This window comes from Teleopsis dalmanni, chromosome X, assembly GCF_002237135.1.
Source record: "Teleopsis dalmanni isolate 2A chromosome X, ASM223713v2, whole genome shotgun sequence".
NCBI lineage: Eukaryota > Metazoa > Arthropoda > Insecta > Diptera > Diopsidae > Teleopsis > Teleopsis dalmanni.
Genome location: NC_051848.1, coordinates 26,823,128 through 26,850,214, shown reverse-complemented (window position 1 = coordinate 26,850,214; position 27,087 = coordinate 26,823,128). Strand labels below are relative to the sequence as shown.

At 28.6% G+C, this 27,087-nt stretch overlaps 2 protein-coding genes across 3 annotated transcripts in view; both read right to left on the bottom strand.

Moving 5' to 3' along the window:
- Positions 1-1,042: 1,042 nt before the first annotated feature.
- LOC119688003 (protein mothers against dpp) lies at positions 1,043-23,610 on the bottom strand. Of its 2 annotated transcripts, none has more exons than XM_038102601.1 (4): positions 23,491-23,610; positions 2,343-2,665; positions 1,570-2,266; positions 1,043-1,505 (listed from the first exon to the last, which is right to left on the bottom strand). In XM_038102601.1, the coding sequence occupies exons 2-4, from the start codon at positions 2,610-2,612 to the stop codon at positions 1,099-1,101; spliced, it is 1,374 nt and encodes a 457-aa protein (XP_037958529.1). In that variant the 5' UTR covers positions 2,613-2,665; positions 23,491-23,610; the 3' UTR covers positions 1,043-1,098. The 2 variants fall into 2 exon arrangements, with proteins under 2 accessions (XP_037958529.1, XP_037958528.1); XM_038102600.1 differs by lacking the exon at positions 23,491-23,610 and adding an exon at positions 6,475-6,673.
- Positions 23,611-25,723: 2,113 nt separating this feature from the next.
- LOC119688273 (polycomb protein esc-like) overlaps positions 25,724-27,087 on the bottom strand; it is a 21,780-nt gene continuing 20,416 nt past the window's right edge. The window contains exons 2-4 of the mRNA XM_038102954.1: positions 26,940-27,081; positions 26,689-26,863; positions 25,724-26,623 (exon numbers count right to left, since the gene is read on the bottom strand). Of these exons, the coding sequence (XP_037958882.1) occupies positions 25,724-26,623; positions 26,689-26,863; positions 26,940-27,081 (1,217 nt within the window). The remainder of the gene's footprint in view (positions 26,624-26,688; positions 26,864-26,939; positions 27,082-27,087) is intronic.

Genomic DNA, 27,087 nt, shown 5'->3' with positions numbered 1-27,087 from the left:
TTTTTTTAGAGAAAAAAACTTTTGTAAACTTTAAGGCAAAATTTTTTTTAAGGTTTCAGTTAATTAAAATCTCGATTATTTAAAGCCCGAACGAGATATTTTTGAACCATTATAATATGTATATATTTTTAATTTATTTTTCTGCAGTTAATGTAATGAAAAAAAATTTTAATATGCACTAATGATTGCATTTAATAAGATGTGAATTAAAAAGCAATATACATGAATCAACCAAAATATATAAAGTATTGAAATATATTTTAGTACAACAAAATATTAAGAAAATGCAAAATGGTAAAAAGAATTCAGTCATAAATAAAACACTAAAAAATTCATATATAGTCGGATTTTAAAAATATATATTACATAAAAGCATATTTTTTAGAGTTTAGCTACATTTTTTTTGAAACGAGATACATACTGAAAAATTATTTAAATATCTCTAATATAATTTATTTTATAACTATTATTGAAATAAATATTTTTAACTTTTATTATTAAGAAATTATAATTAATTAATTATTTTTAAATATAGATACATCTAACTACAAAAACTATGTTTGAAAACTAACACTAAAAACTTAATTAATATTTGTTTTTATAATAAGAAACTCGTTGGTTTTTTATAAACTTCTTATTTTAAATTATTTATTTAATTAATAAAATATATAGCATATAAAACAAAGTATTTTTATAAAGCAATTTTAGTAATAAGCTGGTGAGGCACTAAAACTTTTTTAATAAATAATATTATATTAATAATTTATTTTAAATTCAATAATATAATATATATAGTATATTTAAACAATTAAACAGTATTTATATTAAATATAGCATATAAAGCAAATCATCGAGTTTAGTTGTAAGCTGCTGAGGCACTGAAGTTTTAATAGTATTATAGTAATAATTTGCATCGAAATAAATAATATTATAAATAAAGTAAATCTTTATAACTAAGCAATATAAATATACATTAACACAACATAATTAATACAGATGCATAAATATTGATTAACATATGTAAATATTATGAAAATATAAAGTTTAAAACAAACTAACGAGTTTTTTATTATAAATATTTTTAACTAATTTAACTATTTACGACACTGAACTTATAGCATTATGTGGCGAACCCATTTGAGTTAGTACTTTGTCCAACCATTGCAATGGTCCATGTAAATGTATTTCGATCCAACAAGGTGTCGAAGTCACATCTTGTCGATGATATTCAGCACCCCAACCTTTCACAAAACTCATACGTATTGTGCACATTTTTGTTAGTTCGTAAACGGCTTCAAAACCGTTCGTTACCGACTGCGAGAGAAGTTGAGCGAATTCTTGATTGTTAAATATTTTTAGTGAACAACCTGGCGGTATCTTGCAGACTGTACTAGGATGAAAACCGTGATGATAATTGCAATTACGCGATTGCACGAATATTGCTGAATCTGACAAGCATTCAGCATATACCTCGCCTGCTGTATAACAGAGATGCACACCTTTGCCTAATTTATAATACAAAAAAGTTTCAATTAATAATACAACATTAAATGTATAAAATATACTTACCAATATGACGGCGTGTATTTTCAATCGTACTATTACGATTAACATTACTTAGTTGTCCCAGACAGCAACGATCTGAGTTGTTTGATGGGTTTGTAAATCCATCTACTATAACCGAATTATTATTGCAATGAAAAACTTCACCTACGCGACAATTGAGCTCGTAGTATGCAATTGAAGCCCAAAATGCAGGTTCCGTATAACTTATATGTGTTGCATCGGCCATTTGGGCATCAAGTAGCTGCGAACCATCATTTTGGTTAGTGGAGTTTCCATCTTCCGATGGACTGTACGCTGGTGGCGGTGTGTCAGCTAAACTACCATATGGTGAAGTTGGATTTGAGCTAACTGAACTAGGACTGCCAACAGATGTCATTGGTGGACTATTGGGACCCAGATGTGAATTAAAGCCTGACGTAGAATAACTAACGTTGTGTGGCATACTCTGATCATGCATTTGATTAAAGTGCAACATAGAATGGCCGGGTGCGAATTCTGAATGACGTGGTACTAGTACAGGTGGTAGCACAGAGCTCTCAACACGTTTATAATGGTAAGGATTAATGCAAACTTCTTTCTGTTTAGCACTGAATGGATATTCGCAAATTTCTAGTGGTTTGAGTTCATGGTGTGACTGCAAATCCGGCCAACGCCAAACTCGACAGTATATGACATGCGGAAGACCTTTTCTATGAGATACCTAGTTAAAATATTAGAAAAAAATATAATTATTATTAATAGGGATGTTATGAATTTAAAATAAAGAGATGCATTACTTGCAAGCGTCCATCCAATGAACGAGGTATAGTTACGCATTTCGAAGGTTGCCCTGGACAAGATAGAGCACGTTCAAGTTCTTCAATTGCACCTTTTTTCTTTTTTAATTTCTTAACTAAACTGTCGACTGCTTTCTCAGCCCATTTTTCTTCCTCATCACCCTGTTTCCAACCAAGTAATTTTTTAACTGCAGGTGATTGGAATGTGAAAAGTGTGCCCAATGTGGACATTACACGGCTTGTAGGTGATTCAACATTATCGGTCTCCATAGTGTAAGGTGGATTTACACAGAGATCGGGACAAAAATTATTTGTTTGATAAACTAAAGGAAAAGAATAACGAAATATTATTGTCTATTTGCTGTTTAAAATACTAATTTATTTAAGAAATAGGTATATACACCTATTTGTATGGTAAACAAATTAACTACTGAAACATCTTTTTCTGATTAAAGAAAATTGTGTGCGACTGATATTTAACAGAGTTGACCTAAATTAATATTATAATTGGATAAAAACAACTTTACTTCATCTTATCTTTTTTACAACTTTATGTTATTTCATCCACTGCTTTTATATATATTTGCTTACATTATAACTTAATACAGAGGTAACATATATTATCTATTTCTTAGAATAAAGGCTAGAGATGAGTTTTTCAATCAATGCACTGCAAGAATAGTTAATAATGTGCGCAGATGTTAAAAGAAAGAGGATCACTCGCTTGAATACTTCCACCCAACTACAAAAGTTTATTTTAACGTATTTAAGGGATCCTATTCATTGTGGAATTGGGGTTCCTTTTATTATCTATTGTTTTAGACATTCTAAACTAGTACTTTATTTTGTAAAAAAACCGCGTTAGAAGATATAATATGTTAAGATCTGGTAAAACCATAGTCATAATATTTTACTGACATGAAATAGTAATAGACAATACTTAGTAAAAATTATAAAATTCTTAATAAATAAATAACCTCATTTCGGTGTTTTGAGGTATATGGCGAGCAGCTTCATGTTTCTTTTTGAACAATGACTTAAGAGTGAATACCGGGCAATCATTGTTAATTTATGACTACTTGGCAAGCAATAGTTTCATTTCGAAAACTAAGCCATCAACCCACTTTATCAATCACTTGTTAATCACTAATTTTTCCAAATTACCGACCAGAAGCATACACTCATGCAACATACATTGATTATATACTAAACTGCATAATCAAATCAAATAGGAGTTTTGAAAAAAAATTATTGTCTATTTTTTAAATTTCACAATAAATTTGGAAATATTACATGACAATTATATACGACGACTAATGCAGTTAGCACTTTAATTAATTAATTAAAAAAACATTTGAAGGAAGTTAATTTCAAATAATTTTATTTTAAAATGATTTATTTTTATATTCAAAAAACTAAACAGACGAAATTATCCTTTAAAAAGAAATCAATGAATTTGTTAACAGTAATTCTATAGACCCACTAGCTGACCCGGCGAACGTTGTTTCCCCTTGTAATTAATTTCCCTGCTCCTCTGACTAATCATATTTGTTGCTATTTCCATATCTATGTAGATAAAGAGATTATCAGATGTATCCATGTAAGAAGCAATCCATGTTAAGAATTTAATCACATAGTTCTAAGGATAAAGCCTAAACAATGTTAAAAGCGTTTGTTTTATTTATGTTAAAATTATAACTAATATCGCTTAAAAACTATAAAAATATTGTCTGAGAGTATGACGAAGATTAGTTAAGTCATTAAAAAGTTATTGAGTAACGAACAGACGAACAGAGAGAAAATGTTAGAAAGATATAGAAACACAAACAGAAGGAAACAGTAAAGTACAAAATAAAAGAAATATTTGAAATATTCAAAAGAAAGAGGTATTGAAGGAGAAAGGGATGAACGATAGAGACCATGAATGAGAGTGAGATTCAACGAAAGATAGGAATATAGAAAGAAGGAACAAAAATAAAGTGAGTACGAAAAAGGAATACTGAGCGTGAATAAGAGACTGTGATCGAGAAAAAGGGATATTAACGGAGGAAATATATAGTATCCGAAACAATAGATAATGAGCGTTAAAAAGAACTACATAGATTACATAGATATTAAGAGTATCAGAAAATGCGAAAAGGAAAGAGACAGTTCTCTCTTCATTTAATATACTGAGGTATTTCCCTGTTTATAGATATGTAGCAAAACAGAAAAAATTATTTTATGCCTATAAAATGGCAGGTTGTGGACATGTTAACCACGTAGCCTTTAAGGCTAAGCCTTAGTACAATTCTAGAATGCTTTAGTTTGTATAAAACGGTTGGACTTATACGAATCTCAAATACGTATACATAAGCAAAAATACTTAAAGATAAAGTTCTATTTTGTTGCATATATGATATAGAACAATGTGGACGGTTCACTCATATATTCAACATTGTGAAAAAATAACAACTGGAGTCCAAAATAATAGGAAAATATGAATATTTATAAAAACTCAGGCTTAGAAAAGACGAAATATGTTGTATTCATGAAATCAGAAAATAATGAATGAAGAAGTAGTTTTATTACTATAATGACTATTTTAACATATAAATCAGTGAAATGATTGGGACTCACTTTATATTTTTTGCATTTTATTTTTAATATTATATAAACTCAAAATTTCAATTATTTTTAACATTTATGATTACTCTATTGCAATTCAAATGAATCGTGAGTAACTGATTGATAAATAACAACTGAGCAGATAAAAACGGTTACTCATACCGCATGCAGTCGTCATTAAATATAATCTAATCAAATTTTAATTAATATTAACTGAAATTGTCTGGTCCAGTTGGTAATGAATTGGCCAGGAATATAAAATCACCGCAATCTTCAAAACTGCTGTCGATTTATTTTTATTTTTTTGCAATTAATGCAGTAGTAAAAATTAATGAAAAACTTGTTTCTGATAAATTAAAAATTTTTAATTAAAATTAAAATTAATTAAATATTGTCACACGTAATGAATATGTGGCACTAAAATTCAGTCTATGCCATTCTCATTAAAAAAAAATAAATTATTTCTAGAACCAAGATTTATTATTTAAAATAATTACTATTATTTTAAATAATCAGTCACTTAAACCCCTAATCGATCAGTTTGTCTGTCTAAAACATACTGTCTTAGTAGAATTATGGTAGAAACTAATGGATTTATTAAAAACATCAGACGTCTAATATGAAGTTAGGTCAATCATATTTGACGCAGAAATTTGTTGTGATAATTAATACAGTCACCTAATAGAAATTTATACCTATAAATATAGTCAGTCACCTAATAGAATTTTTATATTGTACGTCCTATGACAAGCAATCTATTTTGAATGAAAAGTCACCTAAACTTTTGAATTCAAACTTTCCCCTTTTTTTTACCACTTCAAACTCCGTGTAGTTTAGTATAGTATATGTGTGTGTAGGTAGCTTTCATAGAATCACATCTCTAAAGCTGCAATATTCCACAAAATAAAATTTGTCCGAAATCAGAAATAACTTTTAAGAACGAAAACCGTTTCCTTTTTTTTTTTAACTAAAAAAAACCCAGCTGCTGGTATTCTCCGATTTACATTCAATTTACAGTTCAATGTAGAAAAAAAGCGGGGCAGTTTTATTTACTGAAGTTCTCCTCAGACACAATATTGATAATTCATGCACGCATGCGCATTAATAATCAATCATAAAGACGACATACAGACACAAACATATACGACATTTATATTGATATGATATTGATATACATATATATATGTTATATATATAGATATATGTTATATTTAAATATATGCATACGAACGAACGTTTCGAATGATAAAGAAAACTTATCTCACTTCCGTCCTCTAAAACGGTGTTTAACGAATTAACGAAGCAATGGGTCACAAGGAAAATAAATAGTAAAGATCAGAGAGATAATACAAAGAATCTATTATAAGACAATATATTGAACCAAAATAATAGAGAAATAAAGAAATATTTGAATTGAATTGAGTAACACAAACTCATGCTAAATAATTTAAATAAATTTTATTAGATATATTATATTTTATTTATAAATAAAGGAAAACAAATATGTTTTTTTATATAAACGCACACATCGTTTGCACTTTTCCACTCCACTCCGCTCAGCACTTTTAATTTCGTTAAAGTTCACTTATCTGAGTTGGCGCTAAAAGGGTCAGGAAGCGACGCAGCCCTCCCCAGAGCTTATTTTCATATTTAATCTCAAATTGTTTATAATAATTTTTACTTTTATTCAAAAAAAAAAAAAAACACTATTTAGAAATTTATTTGCGGTTTCTGCAGAAATTCCTTTCCTAATTTCGCTGCAAATAAATATTTATTTAATTTTTTAATATAACAAATCGTTTTGTTTTTATTATTAAACATTTACACAATTATTTCATTTATTTATTTTATTTTATTTATTATTCATAAATTTAGTTTTTTCTTATTTAGCATTCGCAGATCGAAAAAAAAAAGAAAAACCAACAAGAATTGAATTTAAGTTCAAATAAAAGAGCAAAAAATTCAAATAATACAACAACGAAAACCGAGAAGCTAAAAGCGAATCCACCGCGTTGTTCTTTTCTCGGCGATATCAAGTCCGCGACTCCCTGAGCGAATGCCGGCCCGACTATGAAAAGTAGAATAGATTACAATCTGATTAAAGTGAGAAGTGCAGTCAGTGCAGTCCGTGCACGCGAATTGAGTGACTCGGTGAGTGACGTCTTGTCACGTCACTCGAATAGCAGCAAATCAACAAATGTTGCACTTCTCGTTGCAGGCAACAACAACAACAACAACTCACGGCGTATAACAGCAACTAGCAAGAAGCAGCAGAAGAACAACAACAACAACAAACATATACATTGTATGTAGTGTGCTGACTTTGATTTTATTTTGATTGCATTTGATTTTCATTGGCTTTTTCCTTTTTTTCTTTTTTCATCAATTGATTTTACAAGAATTAAATTGATGTGTTGTTGTTGTTGTTGTTGTTGTTGGTAATGTTATTATTACTTGTGCACAGTTTTTGAGACAAACAAATGGTATAAATATAAACAAAATATTATATTGAGAGAAGCACAAAGTTTATAAGAAAGATCAAAACAATATGAATACAACAACAACAATAACAGCAAATAAAAATAAAAATAAAAAAAAACTATCAATAAAAAAGAGTTAAATATTAGTTTCCCAAAAAGGAAAATATTATATAAAACGCATTGACAGAGGCGAACGAACCTGTGTGTTGTTCCTTCCCACTATGAGAAATAAACCAGAAAAAAAAAGAAAATCTTATAAAAATATAAACCAACAAATAAAAATAAATATTAATAATATATTAAAAGGGTAAGCAGTAATGAATAAAAATGTGAGCCTGCGAAAGAAGAAATATGTGCTTCCCCCTCTTTAATCGGAGCATTAATAATGCACACACCAAAGTACCATAGGTAGTCATCATCATTAAGGGTTATCCATATCGGAATATTAAATTAGGAGATATTGAGATTCCTACTCCCCCACCTCTTAAATATTGCAAGCCATTCTACACTAAATATAATTGATTTCTTTTATTATAATGTTTTCTTTTGAACTTTGCAATAGATTTCAAAATCCCGCCAATTAATGAAGTCATATATGACTCCTTCAATACATACAGTAAAGCTAAAATAGTGCTATGATATCTAACATGCGAAGCAATGTTCATCGACAAGCACTAACAAATTAGACAAACAACTTTTGGAACATGAGTAGGAAATATCAATTCTGGTAATATAGAATTAGTGTATGCAGATATGATTTGATTGTGTGGCTTTTTTGTTAGATTTCTGTGCCCACTGTTAATATATACTGATTCGAATAAGTTGCTTAGGTTTAAAGGCACGGTCTTATGAACTTTGGCACAACAATAGATAAAAATGAAGGGTATACAATTTGATAGATTTTGATGCAATAACAAAGATAAGAACCAAATAGGCGTAGGAAATGCTGTTCGATTTGCTTAATCTGAACAACTGAATCTAGCTCAATATTTTTTCATTTTTTTTTTGTTTGTTTTTGCTTCCCATTATTTATACAACTGCCAAGATTTGGTACCTAGTATTCAAATCAATATTAAGAATTACATGTATGAACTATTAACAATAAATAATAAAAACTTTTTTGAATAGATGGATCAATAAATAGATTAAGATTGTACTATGAGCATATTTTATAGCTAGTTATAGATAATTATATTGATAGTTATGATGGAAATAAGCGTTTCAATTGTCTATTATATGTGGCTCCGGCGTTCGGTAGCTGCCTCATTGCTGGGATAGGAATAGAGAGTAATATATATGTCTGATTTTTATTATTTTTTCTGATAACATCTATGACGAAGAGTTTCTTTAAATCACAATGAATGTCATAGTTTCAGTTGTATCAGGCAGCTTATCCTAAGTATTGATAATCCTAAGTATTTTTGATTGTAGTCGTTGCAGTATATGTATGTTGGATATGGTCTTTTCAAGTTAATCTTGATATATCTATCTATAGTAATACCACGGTTATTTGTGTTTGTGTGTGTGAAGACTTCATCATTGTTAATTTTTATATATTTCAGATCATATTTTTTATTCGTGTAGATAACATGTACTGTTTTACTTGTATTTATTTGAACTCCGCATTTGTCGAACCATTCCATCGTTGCGTTTAAGTAATTCTGCAAGTTGTCTGTAGATTTGTTAAAATTTTGATTAGCTGTGCAAAATGTGCTGTATAGTCTGCAAAATAGTCTGCTATCGAACTTTGAGGATCAAAAGGTATTGGGATATCAGTTGTGTATAACAAGTAGAGTAATGGACCTAGTACGCCACCTTGGGATAATCATCTTGGAATCATTTGTTTAAGTTCGGAGATTGAGTCTTTATACTTCATATAAAAGTATCTACTTTGTAGATAGCTCTTTAGTATGAGGTAATGTATGAGGTTTCTTGAAAGTAGCTGGAATAATTTGGTTAGGAGACCACCATGTCAAAAAACGTTGTCGACGTTTGGTCTTTGTAGCGTCTAGATAACCACCGAGGAGTCAATATTGCCAAATAGAACCCAATATTTATGATTTACAGATCGAAATGACTCATATGAATGGCAAGGCTAGGGTTCTATTTTAAAATAATGTGTAAATCAGCCGCAATTATGTTAATGTGAAGGACCAATTAAGCTACAACATAACGTGAATTCATGCTATAAAGAATGTCCCTTTCATTTGCAAGCATTTGTTGTTATCAAAAAAGGACGACGTTGTCAAAGCGAATTGCAATTAAAAATAAAATACGTAAATAAAGTAAACAAAGTAAACAGAATCAATAAAAGTAACTGAAAGCAATGTTAGCGTTGTTGGTATGGAGTGCCGTCTGTTATTAACAGGAAACACGCAGACCCATTAAAATTTCCATGATGTTAAATTGTTGTTCTTTGCTAATTTTTAATTTTAATTTTAATTTTTGCAGTGATGTTTCTTGTTTTTTATTTATCGGAATATTTGAGTATAAATTCTTATTTGTTTGTATATAGAAACTGTTGTAAACTTTGAAATTAACAAACTCACATTTTTTAAACGATTTCTGAAGACTAAATTTACATAAGAAACGTACATACATATATTAACCAATTTTTTTTCATTTTTATTATTTTTTTTTTTATTATTTATTTTTTATTTTTCCATTCTGCTGGAATGACACGTACAAGGCACCAATAATAATGAAAACAAAAACAAAGACGGGGGAAAATAACTCCTACAACAAAAATTGCAACAAAATGCAACGCTTGCAGTTAAGAGCTGGAGAGTTGGGCGCCGCCCATTAAATTTCCGATACCAAAACTTTAAAAACAAAAAAAAAAGTAATAAGTTTATGTGTGAAGAAAAAAGAAAAATGTTTTTTGCAATAATTTTTGTATTTGTTCACAATATTGTTGTTTTTATTGTAAGTGATAGCGACGGTAGTGTTGGTGGTGGTGGTGGCGGTGGCGGTGGCAATGGCAGTGGTGCTGGTGCTATTGTTATGATATTTTTTTTCCAGTTATTATGCGATTCAGTTATGCTCGCCTGTCAATAGAAGTATTTATTGCGTGCGCACGGCTACTAAGCCCGATCCTGTAAGCCCAACGAAATGGTAATTTCAACATTTTAACAAATTTAGATTCTAATCGAGCCAAGAAAAAAGTAAAGTAACAGAAAAAAAACTAAGCGCCCCCATCGATTTTCTTTCTGGCCCACAAAGCATGTGTGAATATGTGTAATTCAAACTATTGGCCACATTGGTTGGGTTTGTGTAGTCACTCTAAACATGTGTCTTAAATAATAATTAACCAAAAACAAACACCAGTAAAACCAATAATAATAACAACTCATAAGCACTGAAATATTAGACTATTTTGCATAGCAATGGATCTACCACAATGTTTGGAGTACATTTCTCAGTTTATTGTTTCCTTGCGATTAGTTAATATTCCATGGGGACACGAGAAACGGTGTGAGATATGAAAATTACAGGCAATTACCAATAAAGTTTGGTTTGGAACGTTTGGAACGTGCTGTCCAAGTACATATCCACGTACATATACCATATATATTTGCTTTTATTTGATATTAAAAACACGAAACTACTATAGTAATAATTATTCCTATTATTTATTTTTACTACAAATTAATAGTCAAAAAAAAAAAAAAATATTGTGTGAAAGTAAATAATTATAAAATATCAACTCTATTAAGAGTACTTGTGTGGAACATTTATAATAAAATTGTTATTTTCGAAACAAAATATTATTATCAGAATATGAAGACAATTTTAAAAATAAAAGGAAGCCCATCGAATGAAGGACATTTCGTGCATGAAATGCTTGCCATCTAATCTACTCGAGCCCTTTGATCATAAAAAATACAAGTTGTGTATCTTTAGATATTCAGGGTTCTTCAACGTTAAAGTTTAACTAAGCTACTTGCATTTGACTTCATTAAAAGTATGTCTTTTTCCAAGGATTATTTAGTAGTTCTCAATATGTGATTATGGCACTAATTTAAATCAAAAGAAAGGCAAGAAAATAAGAGGCACCTGTCCTGAACGCTTCATTGAAGTTAAAAAACTAATTGCAAATGTTTATTCTAAGAATTTTAAGCGTAGTCACTTTTAGATACTTTAATCAAGAATGAAGCGTAATCTGCAATGCAATTTATTATAAAATATCTAAAATTTATTAAAATAGTCAAATGTCTGTACGTCTGATCAGTACTTCGATTAGTTGCATTTTACAAAAGAAAATAACGAACAAACTAATGTTAAGAAGATCAAAATTATATCTAACAATAATTAATTAATAATAAATTAATTATGAATATAATATATTCACTTTATACTGAGTTCAATAAAAAATGGTTCAGAGTTCATAAAAAAATTGAATTTAACATTATAAAGTCTGGTTTTAAATCAAAAGCAATTCAGTGCAGAGTACAGAAGACATATATCTAACGAAACCCTTAAATCTCAAATGTAAAGTCTGTATAATTTATAAGTGACTTTATTGAATTTGTAAGAAATCTCAAAACATCAAAGAAATAATAAACACCAAATCAAATATAAAAATAAATAGCTATAATGAGATACTTTTAGATTACAACAGTGAGTAAATAGCACAGTAGACGTGCACATAGTTGGATACAACATACGTACTATATATATATATATATATAAATATAATTAAATCTCTTGGTCTAGTGAGTGTTGGTCGACTGATTCCATTGACAACAGGAATTGCGACAACAACTGCAGGATCGACATATCGACAGATCGACACTCATTTTAACGAATGTAAAAAGGCACTTTTTTCAATTCGTAAACACTGATATATAAGAGCAAATAATTTCTCTTGAACACAAAAGCCAACATTGTGTATTCGTGTATTAAAGTTATATGAAGACACACTATCACACCAATGGAGAAATAAACGTGCTTATATGAAAAATTTTAAAAAGATGGTATCACCAACACCAACCGGCAACTGGCAAGTAGCAACCGGCAACTGGTAAGTTCTACACCAGCAGCTGCCGTACGCGACTTGCGAGCAACTAAGAAACAATATCAATCGGCAACATTGCTGCCTGGCCAATAATGCTAATTGCAATTATGATGAGAGAGATCGGCAACAATAATACCAGATTACTTCCAAATGGTGTTAGAGTCAATCCGAAACCATAACCATTGCAACCATTGATTCAATGTTATTGAAATAGGAGCGGCACTTGCGATGATAGCGTGTCAATAACATTGTTGGCGACGTCAGTGTCGTCGTATTCCGTGGACACTGTTATGTGCTTTAAATTTATTACATTTTAAATGCAATAATTATTTATTTATTATGTATTTATATGGAGAAATTATACTCGCATTGCATATAAGATTTCTACTACAAATACTGCGAGTATTTACCTTTAATTTTATTATTTCGTTTAAAAGGACAACTAACAACTTGGGTGGCAGATGAATTGCTATAAGAGATCTCATAAAATATTATAAAATTTTTTATTTAATAAAATTATTATTATATATTAAAATTAATGTAATATATAGTAAGATAGTAAATATGAAGATAGTAGTTCTATTCAACTATGAGATAATAAAACAGGAATGATATTAATCATTCGGTCCAGTCTACGTACCGAAACCTCTCATCGAGTTCGATGAGTACAGTACAGTTCGCAACATCAGATCGCTGCGAGTTACAACAATAACAAATTCTTACGTTTAGACCAAATATTTAACATAACGGGTCTACAGTTTAAGATTTAAGTGGATCTCGTCTTACGCGAGAAAGATACTACCACAGATTAAATGTTGATTTAACGGAATGAGGTGTTATTTTTTTGAGAGAAAAAGAAGACAATAACTCAGAGAGAAAAAATAAGTAATACAAATTTGTAGTAAATAAAAAAATCAAAGCACTTTGAAGTCATCAATTTGTTAAAATGTCAAAGCGTTGTTTTTATTTTCTTTGACATTTCTTTTCTGACCATAATTTTATTTTACTCAATGAAGTTTGGCAAATGAAACTAACTCTTTCTGTCAGCTATCCAAAATTGATTGATATACACATGTAAATAAAATATATACTTATACTTTTGTCCTCGTATGAGATCCGTCTAAAAGTGACTTATCAATCAATCCTCCCGCACTTGTGTCTCAAACCACATACCATATTTCTCGAAACATTCTTCTAATCTTCAATAGAAAACAAATTCTGAATGACTTCTTCTAGCAGACACAGAATGAGTACAGAATAAGTTAGTCAAATAGACAGACATTCACTTGTCTGACACAAGTTCAGACACTTCCATGTGAGGTAATGCTGAACGAGCACAGAAGGTAAGATTTATTCTTAGGTATGTACGAGTAGGTACTATCAATAAACCAACAGATTGGTTAATATTGCATATCCAAAGTCAATGTGTAGGTGATATTGTGACAATATTGTAACTTAGACTTATTGATGATAATTTTAATTTTATTTTAATTTGTTTAAGCATTTTAAAGAACTAACGGAACCATTCCAAGAATTAAGATTTAAATGTGTATGGCATGAATTAGCGAATAGATCATTGCGTTCAGAATAGTTGGTATGTATTCACTTCAACTTCAAACCTATAAATTATTAATAAACGTGAGACATATAAGCTTTAGTAATATATAAGTGGAATGAAGTTCTGTTACGGAGGGAAGTGAGAAGAATTAGCAAAACAATCCAATTATTATATAAATTGAAATACAAGCACACTTTCAGATTAACATTTGCTACAATTTAACAAATAGTGATGAATTGAATAAAGTAATGGATATCTATCTAATTCACTTCTACTTCTTCTACAATGAAGAGAATCGGAGAATCTCACAAATAAACTGAAATGAAACATAAGGCGTAAATATAGCGAAAATGTGATAATAAATGCAGTGAAGATTAGTATAATTAATAAATGATTTTCATAATTTCAAAGGAATAATAACAATTATATAAAATATAAATGTCTGCAACTTAAAAGATCACAAGAAACTTAGGATGATCGTGATAAAAGTAACAGTTTTCTAGACACCTTTTGCTTCTGAGGGACTCAACAATAACCTATCAGCTGCGAAACTTGTGAAGAAATTTGTCAGACTGGATCAGCACTTAAAAATATTAAATATAATTTGTATCTGAAGTCATGGATCATTTCCAAACACGTAAAGCTATTCAAACAGCTCATTTGAGTCAAACACAAAACCACTGATAAGTTGTTTACTTAAAATAGATCAGATACATTGAAATATGGAGCAACACATTTATCCATTTAATCTGCTCCTTTATTGCCATTGACAGGAAACAAACGTAGTACATCCGACTGATGTTCACTTAACCAATAAGACATGAATAATAAGAAATATTATTAGTTTTGTTAATAGACTTAATTTTTTTTAATTGGAATATAAGATTTTCTTTAAGAATAGTCCTTAAGTAACACAATAGAGGTTATGTATCACAATATATTATTGTCTTATATTATAATATAATTGGTCTGTGGATTCTGTTCTAGACAAGTGCTTTTAAATAGCTCAATATCTACTATTATAGTATATAAACTAGTTCATGTTTATACACTTGGTTGGAGTAATTCTAATAGAATGCAATTTTAATACATAATATTTGAGTACAACCATCCATACATGCTCAAAAGCTAGGTGAACTTCTAATTCTTTGCTAAATGTTGTCAAGATAAGTTGAAAAAAGTGTCTTTAAATAACATAAATATGTTTTAAATAAAATCATGTTATTTAGGTACTATATAAACCATTTGACAGTTTATTAGAAGTGAATTCAATTTTAATATAAAATACTTGAGTAAATGCATGAATAAGCTGGCGTCGTTTTAGTTTTCCTTTTAACATATATTGAAATACAAAAATAAATATACAAATGATACTAATTCTTATGTGTACATATGTCCAAAAACAAGATCCAAAAACAAGTTTCGAAAACATACATATATCAAAGGGAATATAGTACGTAGAATTATTGATTAAATGGTCATCTTTGTTAACAATTAGCAATCGTATTTTCATAATCAAACTCCGTACGAAATTTAATTATTCCCTGAACTAAAATCCAGATGAAAAAAATTATTTAGAGTTCTCCCCGATTATATAAAAACATAGACATAGACTGACATGGTAAAGACAATTTCGACCAATAGGATTATCTAGGTTACTGATGCTGCCTTATGCTCCAAAACCAACTTTATCTTAATTAAGCGCCCGTTGTGTTAATTCCGCCGGATAACTATTGAAAATATTTCGAAACACTTGTTCAACGTTTCTAGTAGTTTGTTGCCTCGCCAAGAAGCTGTTACGAATAAACAGAAAGAAACAAACGCTTTGTATTTTTTTCTTTAGATTAGTCTCATCGGACCTGGAACAAACTGTGTATATAAAGACTTATAATAACTTCAGTAATAAATTAGAAAGTTTACCATAACGAGAGAAGCAAATCACAAATTGATTATATTTTCAACTATTTTTGAGATAAAAAAATGTTGCTTTACAAAAGTACTATGTACGTTTAATAGTAGTGATTAAGACACTGTTTTGGGATTGAAGGTTGCAAAACTGAAGAATTGAAAATTCAAATTGCAGTAAACCAAAAGCATAAACACAAATTGTCATTTAGTAATAAAAAAAAAATTTGAATAAAATAATTATAATAAAAATAATAAAATACATTGTTACAATCGCAGCAATGCATTTGAGGGGCTCTCAACTTCGAGGCCTAGTCGGTTTGGCTTGCAGACTAAACTGCATTCAATTATTGTGGAAGTTAATAAATCTAGTTAATGGGATAATTACCCAGACAAGCCCGAAGTTATTTCGCAAAGATAAAAATAATAGAAAAAGAAAAAAAATCAAATGCGTAGGTTGAAATGACTGTTTAATAAAAAAAGATTTGATCTTGTGAAAATATATTTATCAAATCTGTACTTTAAGTAGTCGCGGCACACACACAGATACCGAAGAAAGACCGCATAGATTGGGGCACCAACACACTTCGCACCGACTTTTTAGTCTCAATAAAGTTAAATTAATTTACAGCAATAAAGGTGATTTATCTTAATCAAAACATTTTAACAATAAATGAGTTTAGTGAATAGAAAACAGCAATTGCAAAAAGCAATAATAACTCAATTTAGCTCAAAAAGATATGCAAATTTATCACACGTTCTCATATCCAGTCACGGATGACATTTTCTTAGACTCATAGAGTGAAGGGGCAAAAATTTAGTCCAACCAAATTGAAGGAAGATATAGAAATATTTTAGAATTAATTTTATAAGATTTATTTATTTATTAATAGATTTATTAGATTTATACTAGATCATTGCCTCTACGAAAACTGCAAGTAGGTATACAGCATTTCTGTTTTCTCTACTTTTAGCGAGGAACTCCTCCCACTTTATAACCCGCAAAATTTATATATACTATAATTAACCAATCAACAACAAGCACATATCATTAACATGCAATAAATGACCAGTAAATTGTAAAACCAGTACAATAGAAATTGAATGATTGATCAAGAAATCTCATACAACAAATCAAATTTCACACTAACAGATAACAGATATTAAATGGCTACTAAAGAAACGAGCAGAAAGTTCTCTCAACAGATGTAATTAAATGTGAATGAAATTAAATATTAGAACAGATAAAAACATAGTACAATCATAGAGCTATATATAGTATATAGCACAAGTTATATATAGTATATCTGTTATTTATATCTACTGCTTATATATTTTTTAAAATATAAACCGTATATCCGTTTAAGCGCATAAACAAACGCCCAAATAAAATATATCTAAACTCTAACCGTATAATATATAGTAAAGTTAAAAAGTTGGTAGGACGTTTAGTGTGTTCCATAAACTTTTAATAGATATAAAATATACTGGAAAACCATATTTGATTTATTAGGTGTATACTTCTGACCCAACTATACTCTTTGAATATCCACACATACCCTAATTTAAAACGGAATAACAGAAGAAGCTTATGCACTTGACGTATAGTACCGAATGGAAAATATATTTTTCTACTTATATTAAAAGGCTATATACAAAATTATTCCTTTGTTTTATATATATGGATATGTTTAATTTATCCGTATATTTTTTTTTTATTTATTAAACATAAGCATTTTTAACTAGAATTCCATTATTTATTTATGTCTATAGCTTTGATTTTATTATAAATAAGTTACATGAAGTTTTATTATATCTTATTTAATATAAATAAATATATATATATTTAATGCATCAGTATATTATTTAATGATTTGATTTACTATTGTATGTATATGGTCTGAAGACCCCAGTAGACATGATCTTCAGTGAGGATATTGTTTTAAAAACAGAACCAGTTCAATAAAAAAAATTATATGTTTATATAATATATCGAAACTTAGATATATAGTTAATTAAAAACAAAATACATTTATAAATACTTTATTCGAATACATTTAAACAGAAAATGGCACTGAGATTTATAGCGGTCTATAATTTATACTATAAGAAAATATACGGAAAGGAAATCGTTTGATCATTTTTTCAGTTTTTAAAGAATTCAAGGTGACACAAAACACAAAACATTCATATAGTCCATTTCTATACGGTCAACAAAACTATATCTAATAAGATAGATACAGATATATCTACACACAAACAAGGTACACAGAAATATTACAGATTCTGTTAAGTGACAAGTCGCAGCGATATACAAAAAGTACAAAAAGTAAGAAAGCTAACAGTTAGTAAGTATTTTATTCCTATGACTACGTACCAGCTATATGGATGGACGGACGGATAGTTTTTTTTTCAGGAATGAGGACAATAATATAGTTAAAATATTGTTCTTTACAAAGTTACTATGAGTGCTGTAATATAGGATAAATATTCCGCAAGCATATAATTGAAAAGAAAAAAAATATTAACTCCTAGACATTTATTTCATGGTTATGGCTTAAGTAAATGTATAAAAATACACCTATTACATTTGACGTGACCATGACTATCTGTTTAACATGACCCTTAGAAAATCCTATCATAAAAATGACCCCCATAAATTGTGACCATCTTTTATAAATTGTTACTCAACGGAACTTCTACAAGCTTAATCTACCACTATGACCGGCAGTTCTATCTGAATAATGGTTAAGCAGCACTGACATTATGCAAAGCAAACAGAAGGACACCCGTACTTTGATAGTAAGTTGTCAATACTATAAATTCATAAATAAAAACTTTTAAATTGTGAAACAAAAATAAAAATATTTTTCGATCCAATCATGAAATGAAAGTTATAATATAATGTTAAAATATGTAATACAAAAATACACTATTAAGTCAAATCATTTATAATGTAATTAATTTTTCTTTTAAATAAAATAAGAAATAGCATATTTTCCAATCACCTGGTCTGATCAATGTTTAAAAAAAGTTTGCGGTTATTTTTTTTAGATACATATATCACAATGGACTTAGTTCTAAGCTCTAAGCTTTAACTAAGCACAAAATAAAAAGTTTGACGTTGAATTTAGAGAACACTAACCACACGAAACAGACGTGCCTCAAAACAGATGAATCATCATTTCAATATATAATGAGTTCTTATTTTATAACTACAAACATTTCTCTAGTAATGTAGTTCCCATATATAGTAATTCATTTTTTTTTTACATATGACTTTAGAAGAATGCACAATCGAAATTAATTATTTGATGCAAATAAAACTAAAATATTAGTTCTTTGGATAAGGAAAAATATAAGTGTTTACACTTCAACTTTCAGAGCTTAGCGAACAGCAAAACAAAAGAAAAATCGGAAAACAATTGTTTTTTTCTGAAATTTACTCCTCAATATAATTCTCCAATATCTGTTTTTATTGTTCAGAGTTAATATCTTTTTTAGAAAATATTGACATATATAAAATTTTCATCCATTTCTTTATTTTTGATTTGAGAATCTGACGTCTACGGTGATGTCTAATTAAATTTTCATCTAGACTTTGGTTAACAACAATAGTTATTTTAAACTATTCTTGACGTTCACATTTTTGGCAAACTGTATTCTTAATAACAGAAAGACGGACATTTAATAGTAAGCTCTGCTGGTCAATTTTGTCTACCATAAACTTCCATTATAATTGAACTAACAATACCGAACACATATCGTTATTTTATTGGAAATCTGAAGAAAATGGCGTTATACGTATAAATAATATATAGTATTGCTTTGATCAACCTCTACAATATAATAGTTGGCTTTTGAGAGACACTAATCATCCTTAGAGAACAAATGGGGTCTCCCATTCGGTTAGGTTGTGTTGCAGTAGAATGGATCAATTATTTTAATAAATTATTTATTGGAAACACTAATTATAATAATTCCATAACTAAATCTGTTTATTTTGTAAACCAACTTCATTTATAGAAACTATAAACTATATAAACTATTGTACTCTATAATACTTACTTATAGTGCAAGTAAGATGGCTCTTTTCTTTTGTGTTTTGCTCGGTCTTCTACTAACTGCTAACTACTAACTTGCTCGGTATCTCCAGTCTTTCTCCACATTTAATTTTTCACTTCTGTTTTATAGTTTGTGTTTTTATGTGTTTAGACTTCAATGTCTACTATTGTAGTTTTGTTTACATTTGTTTAAGTAGATAAAGAGGTGTTTTGACTGATAACAAACTGAGAAAAGACACCGATAAACGTTCAATATATTTTTGGTCATGTGGAGGACAATTTATTTATTTATAAATTTTTCTACTTTAACTTTTTTGGGCTTTCAAATATTTTTTTATTAATATTGCTTTACCATTTCTTATATGTATTTTATTTTATTTATTATTATTTTTTTTTTTTTTTGAGTTTATGAATGACTGCGCTTGATTTGGAATATTTGTGATGAAATTGATAACATCCTATAAATAAACTGCAAAAAAAAAACGTTCATATTTTGGAATTAATACAGTGAATAGTTTAAATTGTTTCTTAATTTACAAGTTTGTTACACATAAACATATAATGAGTCATGCCATTTATGCTTAATAAAAAACCCCATTCATCACAATCAATAAAACCGATTATCACAGCTAAAAGTATAGGATTTAATGAAAAATACGAGTAATATTAAAATATTTGCCGATAATATTATGTTATAATAGATTTGAATAATTTAGTTTCATAACAAATCTGATTTCCATGATTTCCATATTTAATGCAATTATGACAATATTAATCATTTTAAGATTTCTCATCATTTTAAAATCTTAAAAGTTTATTGAACCAAAGCACTGAATTTACTGACCCCATTCTTTAACATGACAAACAAAATGAATCTAACTGACAAACTAAAATTATTCTTTGGAATAAAAAAAATTGTAAATAATTCAGTTAGATATGATGGATACTAGAGCAACCTCGCTATTTATGAAAACAAACGAAGAAGAGGCAATCACACACTGCCCATCTCTGACTGCCCAATCTTGACTGCGGTAGAGGACGTCCGCATCTTCCGTGGAAGGACCAGGTGACCAACGATATGGGGGCGCTCGGTACTACCCACCGGGGGCGTCAGAAAGCAACTAATCGGGCTGACTGGCGGAGGCTACTCGACGCGGTCAAGGACGACCCACGTCTATAATGGCCAACTAAGTAAGTAAGTAAGCCCAATCTTAACTATTAGAAGGAACAGATTTTTTGAGATGCACTTATTTGACAGTCTATCAGACTACCTATCAATAAAAGTAAAAGATCTAATAAACTCAACTGAACGTATATAGTTTATTTACAACAGAAAGTATTGTGTAAGAAAAAGTATCCACCGTTTTTTATCAATACAAAAATCGATGATATTTTCCAACTGGTGGAGCAAGACGGATACGCAAGCTGTCAAAGAGTTGCGCAAGCAGTAACCATTAACCGAATGACAGTTTGAAATCATTTAAAAAGATCAGACCACACAAAGACATCGGGTGTCTTTGGGTAACACAAGAGTTAATGCAAAGAAACACTGCTAGAATGCAACTTAATAGAACCTTATATGAGAGGAATTATTATGAATGATGCAAAATGGATTAAATACGATAATATCCAACGGAAGCAATCATAGTCAAATACCGATAATTGTTCACAGACGATTTAAATTCCTGAATTGAGAACAAAAAAGGTTTCGTCAAGTGTTCGGTGAGTTTGAAAACTAATTGTCTATTACAAACTGCTACAGCCCTGTGCAACGGATAATTCAGTCTACTACTGCTGAGAACTCGACCGCTTGAACAAAACGATCAAGCAAAACTATTAGAATTGGCCAACATAAATGAAGTTATGTTCCATCATGACAACGCCAGGCCAAATGCGTCTCTGATAATATGAAATAAAATTAACAAAATTTGGTTGGGATGTTTTGATATATCTGCTATATGCAACACCTGCCCGGACTATGTACCATTTAATTACCATTTTTTTCGGTCTCTGTAAAACTCTTTTAATTGTAAAAAAAATTGTCCATCCGACAAGCGCTTGAAAATCATTTGACCAAGCTTTTGTCGACAAACCATACAAGTTCTACAACGAAAAAATTATAAAGCTACCCGAAAAATGACAATAGCTTATAAATTATAATGGCCAATATAAACTTCATTGAAATTATTGAAGAAAATGACGAAAACATTTTTTTAAAAAGGTACCAAAAACGACGGATACTTTTTATATCACATGTTAATTGCTGATTATGTGACACATAATCTCTTCTCTCTCTGTCTCTGTAATCTGTAACTGCTGATCAGTGATCAGCCACTGCAACTAACCAGTGACACACTTTTGCCACAAAGACAAGAAAAACCAATATCTTTCAAAGCAATCTGCAGAAGATCAATATTAGATGATTTATTAATACATTGTTAGGTAAAGGTAAGTCTCTTCCTCCTGTTTTACCATATATTATAATATCTCTGCATTTAAAATCAGTTTCATGTAAATATTTACTAAAACGGAAACCAAAGCTTGGGTTCTTAAATAAACGAATCGATCACATAATGTTAAGAACAATTCACAAATTCGAAAAAGAGGCATATTCTAGGGGAAGAATAATGATTATTACAAGCCTTGTAAGATTATGCTATAAATTTAGGAATAATTAGTAACAAATTAATTAAAAATTAATAAGCTATGTAGAATAATTCCAGATTTAGGAAATGCAAGCATTGTAGGAATGTTATCGCTAATGAAATCAGTGGAAACATTTAACTTTGATACCCACACACGCCTATCTGAGCCACCGCTGATCTATTGGTAATGTAAACAAATACTTCTCCGCGCTGTGACGAAAATTAACACGAAATTCTACACAAAATATTATTTAAAAAATAAACAAATTAAATACTTTGCAACCGTTTTTCGTTAGACATATTAAATAATTCTACAGCTGCAACTCCTTGTTAAATATACAATTTACATAGATAAGTGCAGCAATATAGCAACTATAGAACATATAGGAAAGAGTCTATCTTTGCAGGTAGAGTATGCACTCTATTGCAGGTAATAATAATTAATATACAACGCATGTAAACACACACACCTACATACACGGCTTACTTGACAATTAAACACTGCACAAAATAAAAACAAGTCCGCATATCAATCCAAATACACGCATATGGATATGCACGTAAACTACTTCTTCAATTGACAGGAAATTTGTTAAATATGACAGAACTTAGTTTTATATTATATTTTATTGTAAAATTAATTTTTATAATTAATTTTAATTATTGTTTAATATACACGAAACAGTAAAAGGCGCGACGTCAGTCCACAAATTACCACCGCCGCGCATATAAATTCCACAATTTATAGAAAAATACAAGGCGAGAATATTTACTTGATTTTATTCACACAACATTTATCTTTCCATTCCACATATTATATTTTTAATAAACTATTTAACTATTTACTTCCATCACATGCAATTTTTACTCACTTGATTAAAATGCTTTCGTTTAAAGTGAAAAAATTGAACTCTGTTTATAAATTTATTGTAAACTCATTTTTCGATTCTTTTTCAGACGACTAAAGCAAAGCAAACGACACGATTGAAAACGAAGACCAACAACATTTCTCTAGTGCAGCCTGACTGCGGCATTTTTGGTATAAATTTACTTGCAGATACTTTTTAGACCAAAACCAATGAGAGGAATTTTTTATACTAAATTATTGCAAATATATATAGAACTTCAATTTATTAATATAATTAATTACAAGTTTATATGCAAATATTTTGAATTATATATAAACTAAATTAAAAACTAAAAAAAAAATTATAATAATAACAAAGTATGAATAATAATTCAATTAAATTAAGTTAATTATAAAATGTGGTGAAAAAATTCTTATTTTCGTATTTGTTTTTCAATAAGTTTACTTATAATTTTAGAGAAATTGTTTAAAATATATTCTTAATTATTTTACATTTAAGTAATATATTACTTTATTTTGTTAAATCAATCTCTTATTTTACAAATAATTTATAATAATTAAGTAAAAAATAAAATAAAATAATTAACAAAATAATAATTAATAATATAATAAATAATTTATTATATAAATTTAAGAAAATATAATTAAAGCACTAATTATAATTCAAATAAAACTAATTCAAATATATTTTAAATGGATTTATATTTAAGTAATACATTTTTTATTTCCATTTCATTAAATAAATTTATTATTATTATTAGTAATAATTCAGAAAATATTAATTAGGGAAATAATAATTTAAAAAATAGTCATTCAAATATATTTCAAATTATTTTTAATTTATGTAATATATTTTTCATTTTGTTTTGTCAAATTAATCTTTAATTTTGCAAACAATTTAGAATAATAAAGATTAAAATAAAAGAAATAAAATAATAAAAATATTAATATTAGAAAATATTAGAAAATAATAAGTAAGAAAATAAAATTAATCATATAATAATGAAAAAAATAGTATTTAAGGAATTATTAATTAATTAAGTATTTAAGGAATTATTAATACAGAGTAATTAAGAAAATAATAATTAAGAAAAAAATTATTAAGGAAAGAAAATCAAGAAAATAACAACTAAGAAAATAATTGTAAGGTAAAGCATAATTTATACGTAATTATCAAATCTTATTAGCAGATTTTTTTATGAATTTAGTATGAAAAATGACACCAGTTTGTAGAGTTCATTGCAATAACTAAAATATATTGTTAAACTGAATTCTATATACATATATGTGTTTACAGTTTTTAATTATTTTAAGACGTTTTTTTATATCCTCAATGATTTTTAGTTTTGCTTTTATTTTGTTTCTTGAACACTAAAATATGATATATACGACCATTGAACAACTTGTTTAGTTGGTATTTCATTTTATATTGTTCCTGTATCATGCTTAAATAATAATAGTTAGAAAATAAGAATATATCCCTTTAATCCGTGTATCATATAAATCTCTTTCATATTTTCTGAATTCAATACTTCCCAAGGACTATAAAATTGCAGACTAGAACTATTTGTGAAAAAGACTTTTTTTTTTCATTTTAGTTAGTAATAAATTATTAAATCTATATCAAAACTTACTTCCAAACAAATTGGAGAATTATTGTTAAATCCTCTTTTCGCTAATTCTAAATTGAAGCTTATATAATATAAGATATAAATCTGAACTTGTGTACATCAACACACTTTTAAAACCAGTCTATATCCATTTTAATTAAAAAAAAAAGTATAATAGATACTCAACAATTTCGTTTTTAACAAAAAAAAAAAAAATAAGAATAAAAATTAATGTTTAAAGCATAAAAATAAGGTTTGATAAGAAAAAAATTAATCTTTAATTTATATCCACATAAATATACTTATATACATATATGTATATATACTTATTTAACTTAATGTTTAGCATATAAAGTATAATATACGTATATGCAATATAATATAATATAATGTTAGAGAATATAAAATATATAACATAATAAGCATTATCAATTTAATACAACATATATGATATAATATATGTTGCATTAAATATGATGTATAATATAATAAGACAGTGATATATAATCACTATAATGAAATATAATGAAAGGTATAAGGTATAATGCGTATAATAAAAATTTTATAATATATTATAAATAATTTATATATCTTATACAATAAATATTTAAATATCATAATCTATACCTAGTTATGGAAAATGCGATCCCACCGCCAAATTGTACCATCATCGCAGACACAAACCAGTACTGTTCCGTCTTTGTTGAATGACACCTGTCGTATAGTCGACGAACATTTGGAATGTACTAGTGTAGTTCGTTTTGTCAAATTTCGATCATTTTCATCCAATTCCCATACATAAGTAACACCAACCTGACTGCCTAAGGCCAGTATTTTTTGTTTGAAATTAAATGCAAAACGTACAAACCATATATCACATGTTTTATACTCAAAGCGATGTATAATTGTTGTTGAGGAATCATGTGCTTTAATATCAGTTTGGTTCATTTCACCTGGCTTCCAACATACAATACAATTTTCACAAGATTTCGATAATATGAAATTTCCAAACCACTGCACACAATCTATATAATTCCCATGTATATCTCTTGTAGTGAAATCAGGAAAATGTTCTTTTAATGTTGGAAAAGAAACAGCACTTTTACTTACATTAGACGTGAAACTTTTTTCAATAGCTTCATTGATTGCAATTTTATCCAAACGCCATAATTTCAATGAATGATCCATACCACTTGACATTATACTCTTACCAAGAGAATCAAAATCAACTGATAACACCTCATCACGATGTCCTTCAACACCGCCAAATATGGCTACACAAACATCAGTTTTTATATTCCACAAACGCAAAGAATGATCTTTACTTCCAGATAGTAGTATTTGTGGTTTTTTAGGATGAAATTTAAGTTCATTGATAGCATGGCCATGTCCGATGAAATGTTTTCTACATGAAATTTTATCTAAATCCAAAATGCGAATAATTCCACGACAACCAGCAACTGCGAGTAGAGGACGCATTGTCTCGTCATCATAGGACCAAGCGCAAGTATGAAAATTTTCATTAGGCTAAAAGTAATTATCAATAATCATATAGGGAGCAATATTAAAATATATTAATAAAAATATATTACATCTGGATCGGCGTAAACTTGCAAGACATTTATACCGCCATCTCCATTCAGAGGACAATCGTAAATTGTGGCTCGATCTTTACCACATACCGCGAAAATAGCTTGCTCCTTAGGCAAGTGTGGGTTGAATTGTACACTTAATAGTGGTTGTCCATAATCGTCACGTATATGACAACTACACGTAATATATATTCGATATTTAAATATTGTATTTATATTAACAAACATCGTTTTCATTTCCAAATACTTACTTGTATTTAAATAGTGGCTTCACATTTTTAGATTTCTTATGCTTTTTTCGTCCTTTTCCACGTCTAATCGGTGTCTTGGATGCATTTGGTGTCTTGCTCTGTGATGTTGTCTTAGTCGAAGTATTTATACGTGCGGTTGCACCTTCCG

What these genes read in the sequence shown, in the direction of transcription:
- LOC119688003 (XM_038102600.1), bottom strand. An exon ending in CATTGGATGGACGCTTGCAA is followed by an intron (nt 2,267 to 2,342) that starts GTAATGCATCTC and finishes TATTTTAACTAG; the next exon opens with GTATCTCATAGAAAAGGTCT. An exon ending in AAATACACGCCGTCATATTG is followed by an intron (nt 1,506 to 1,569) that starts GTAAGTATATTT and finishes ATTATAAATTAG; the next exon opens with GCAAAGGTGTGCATCTCTGT.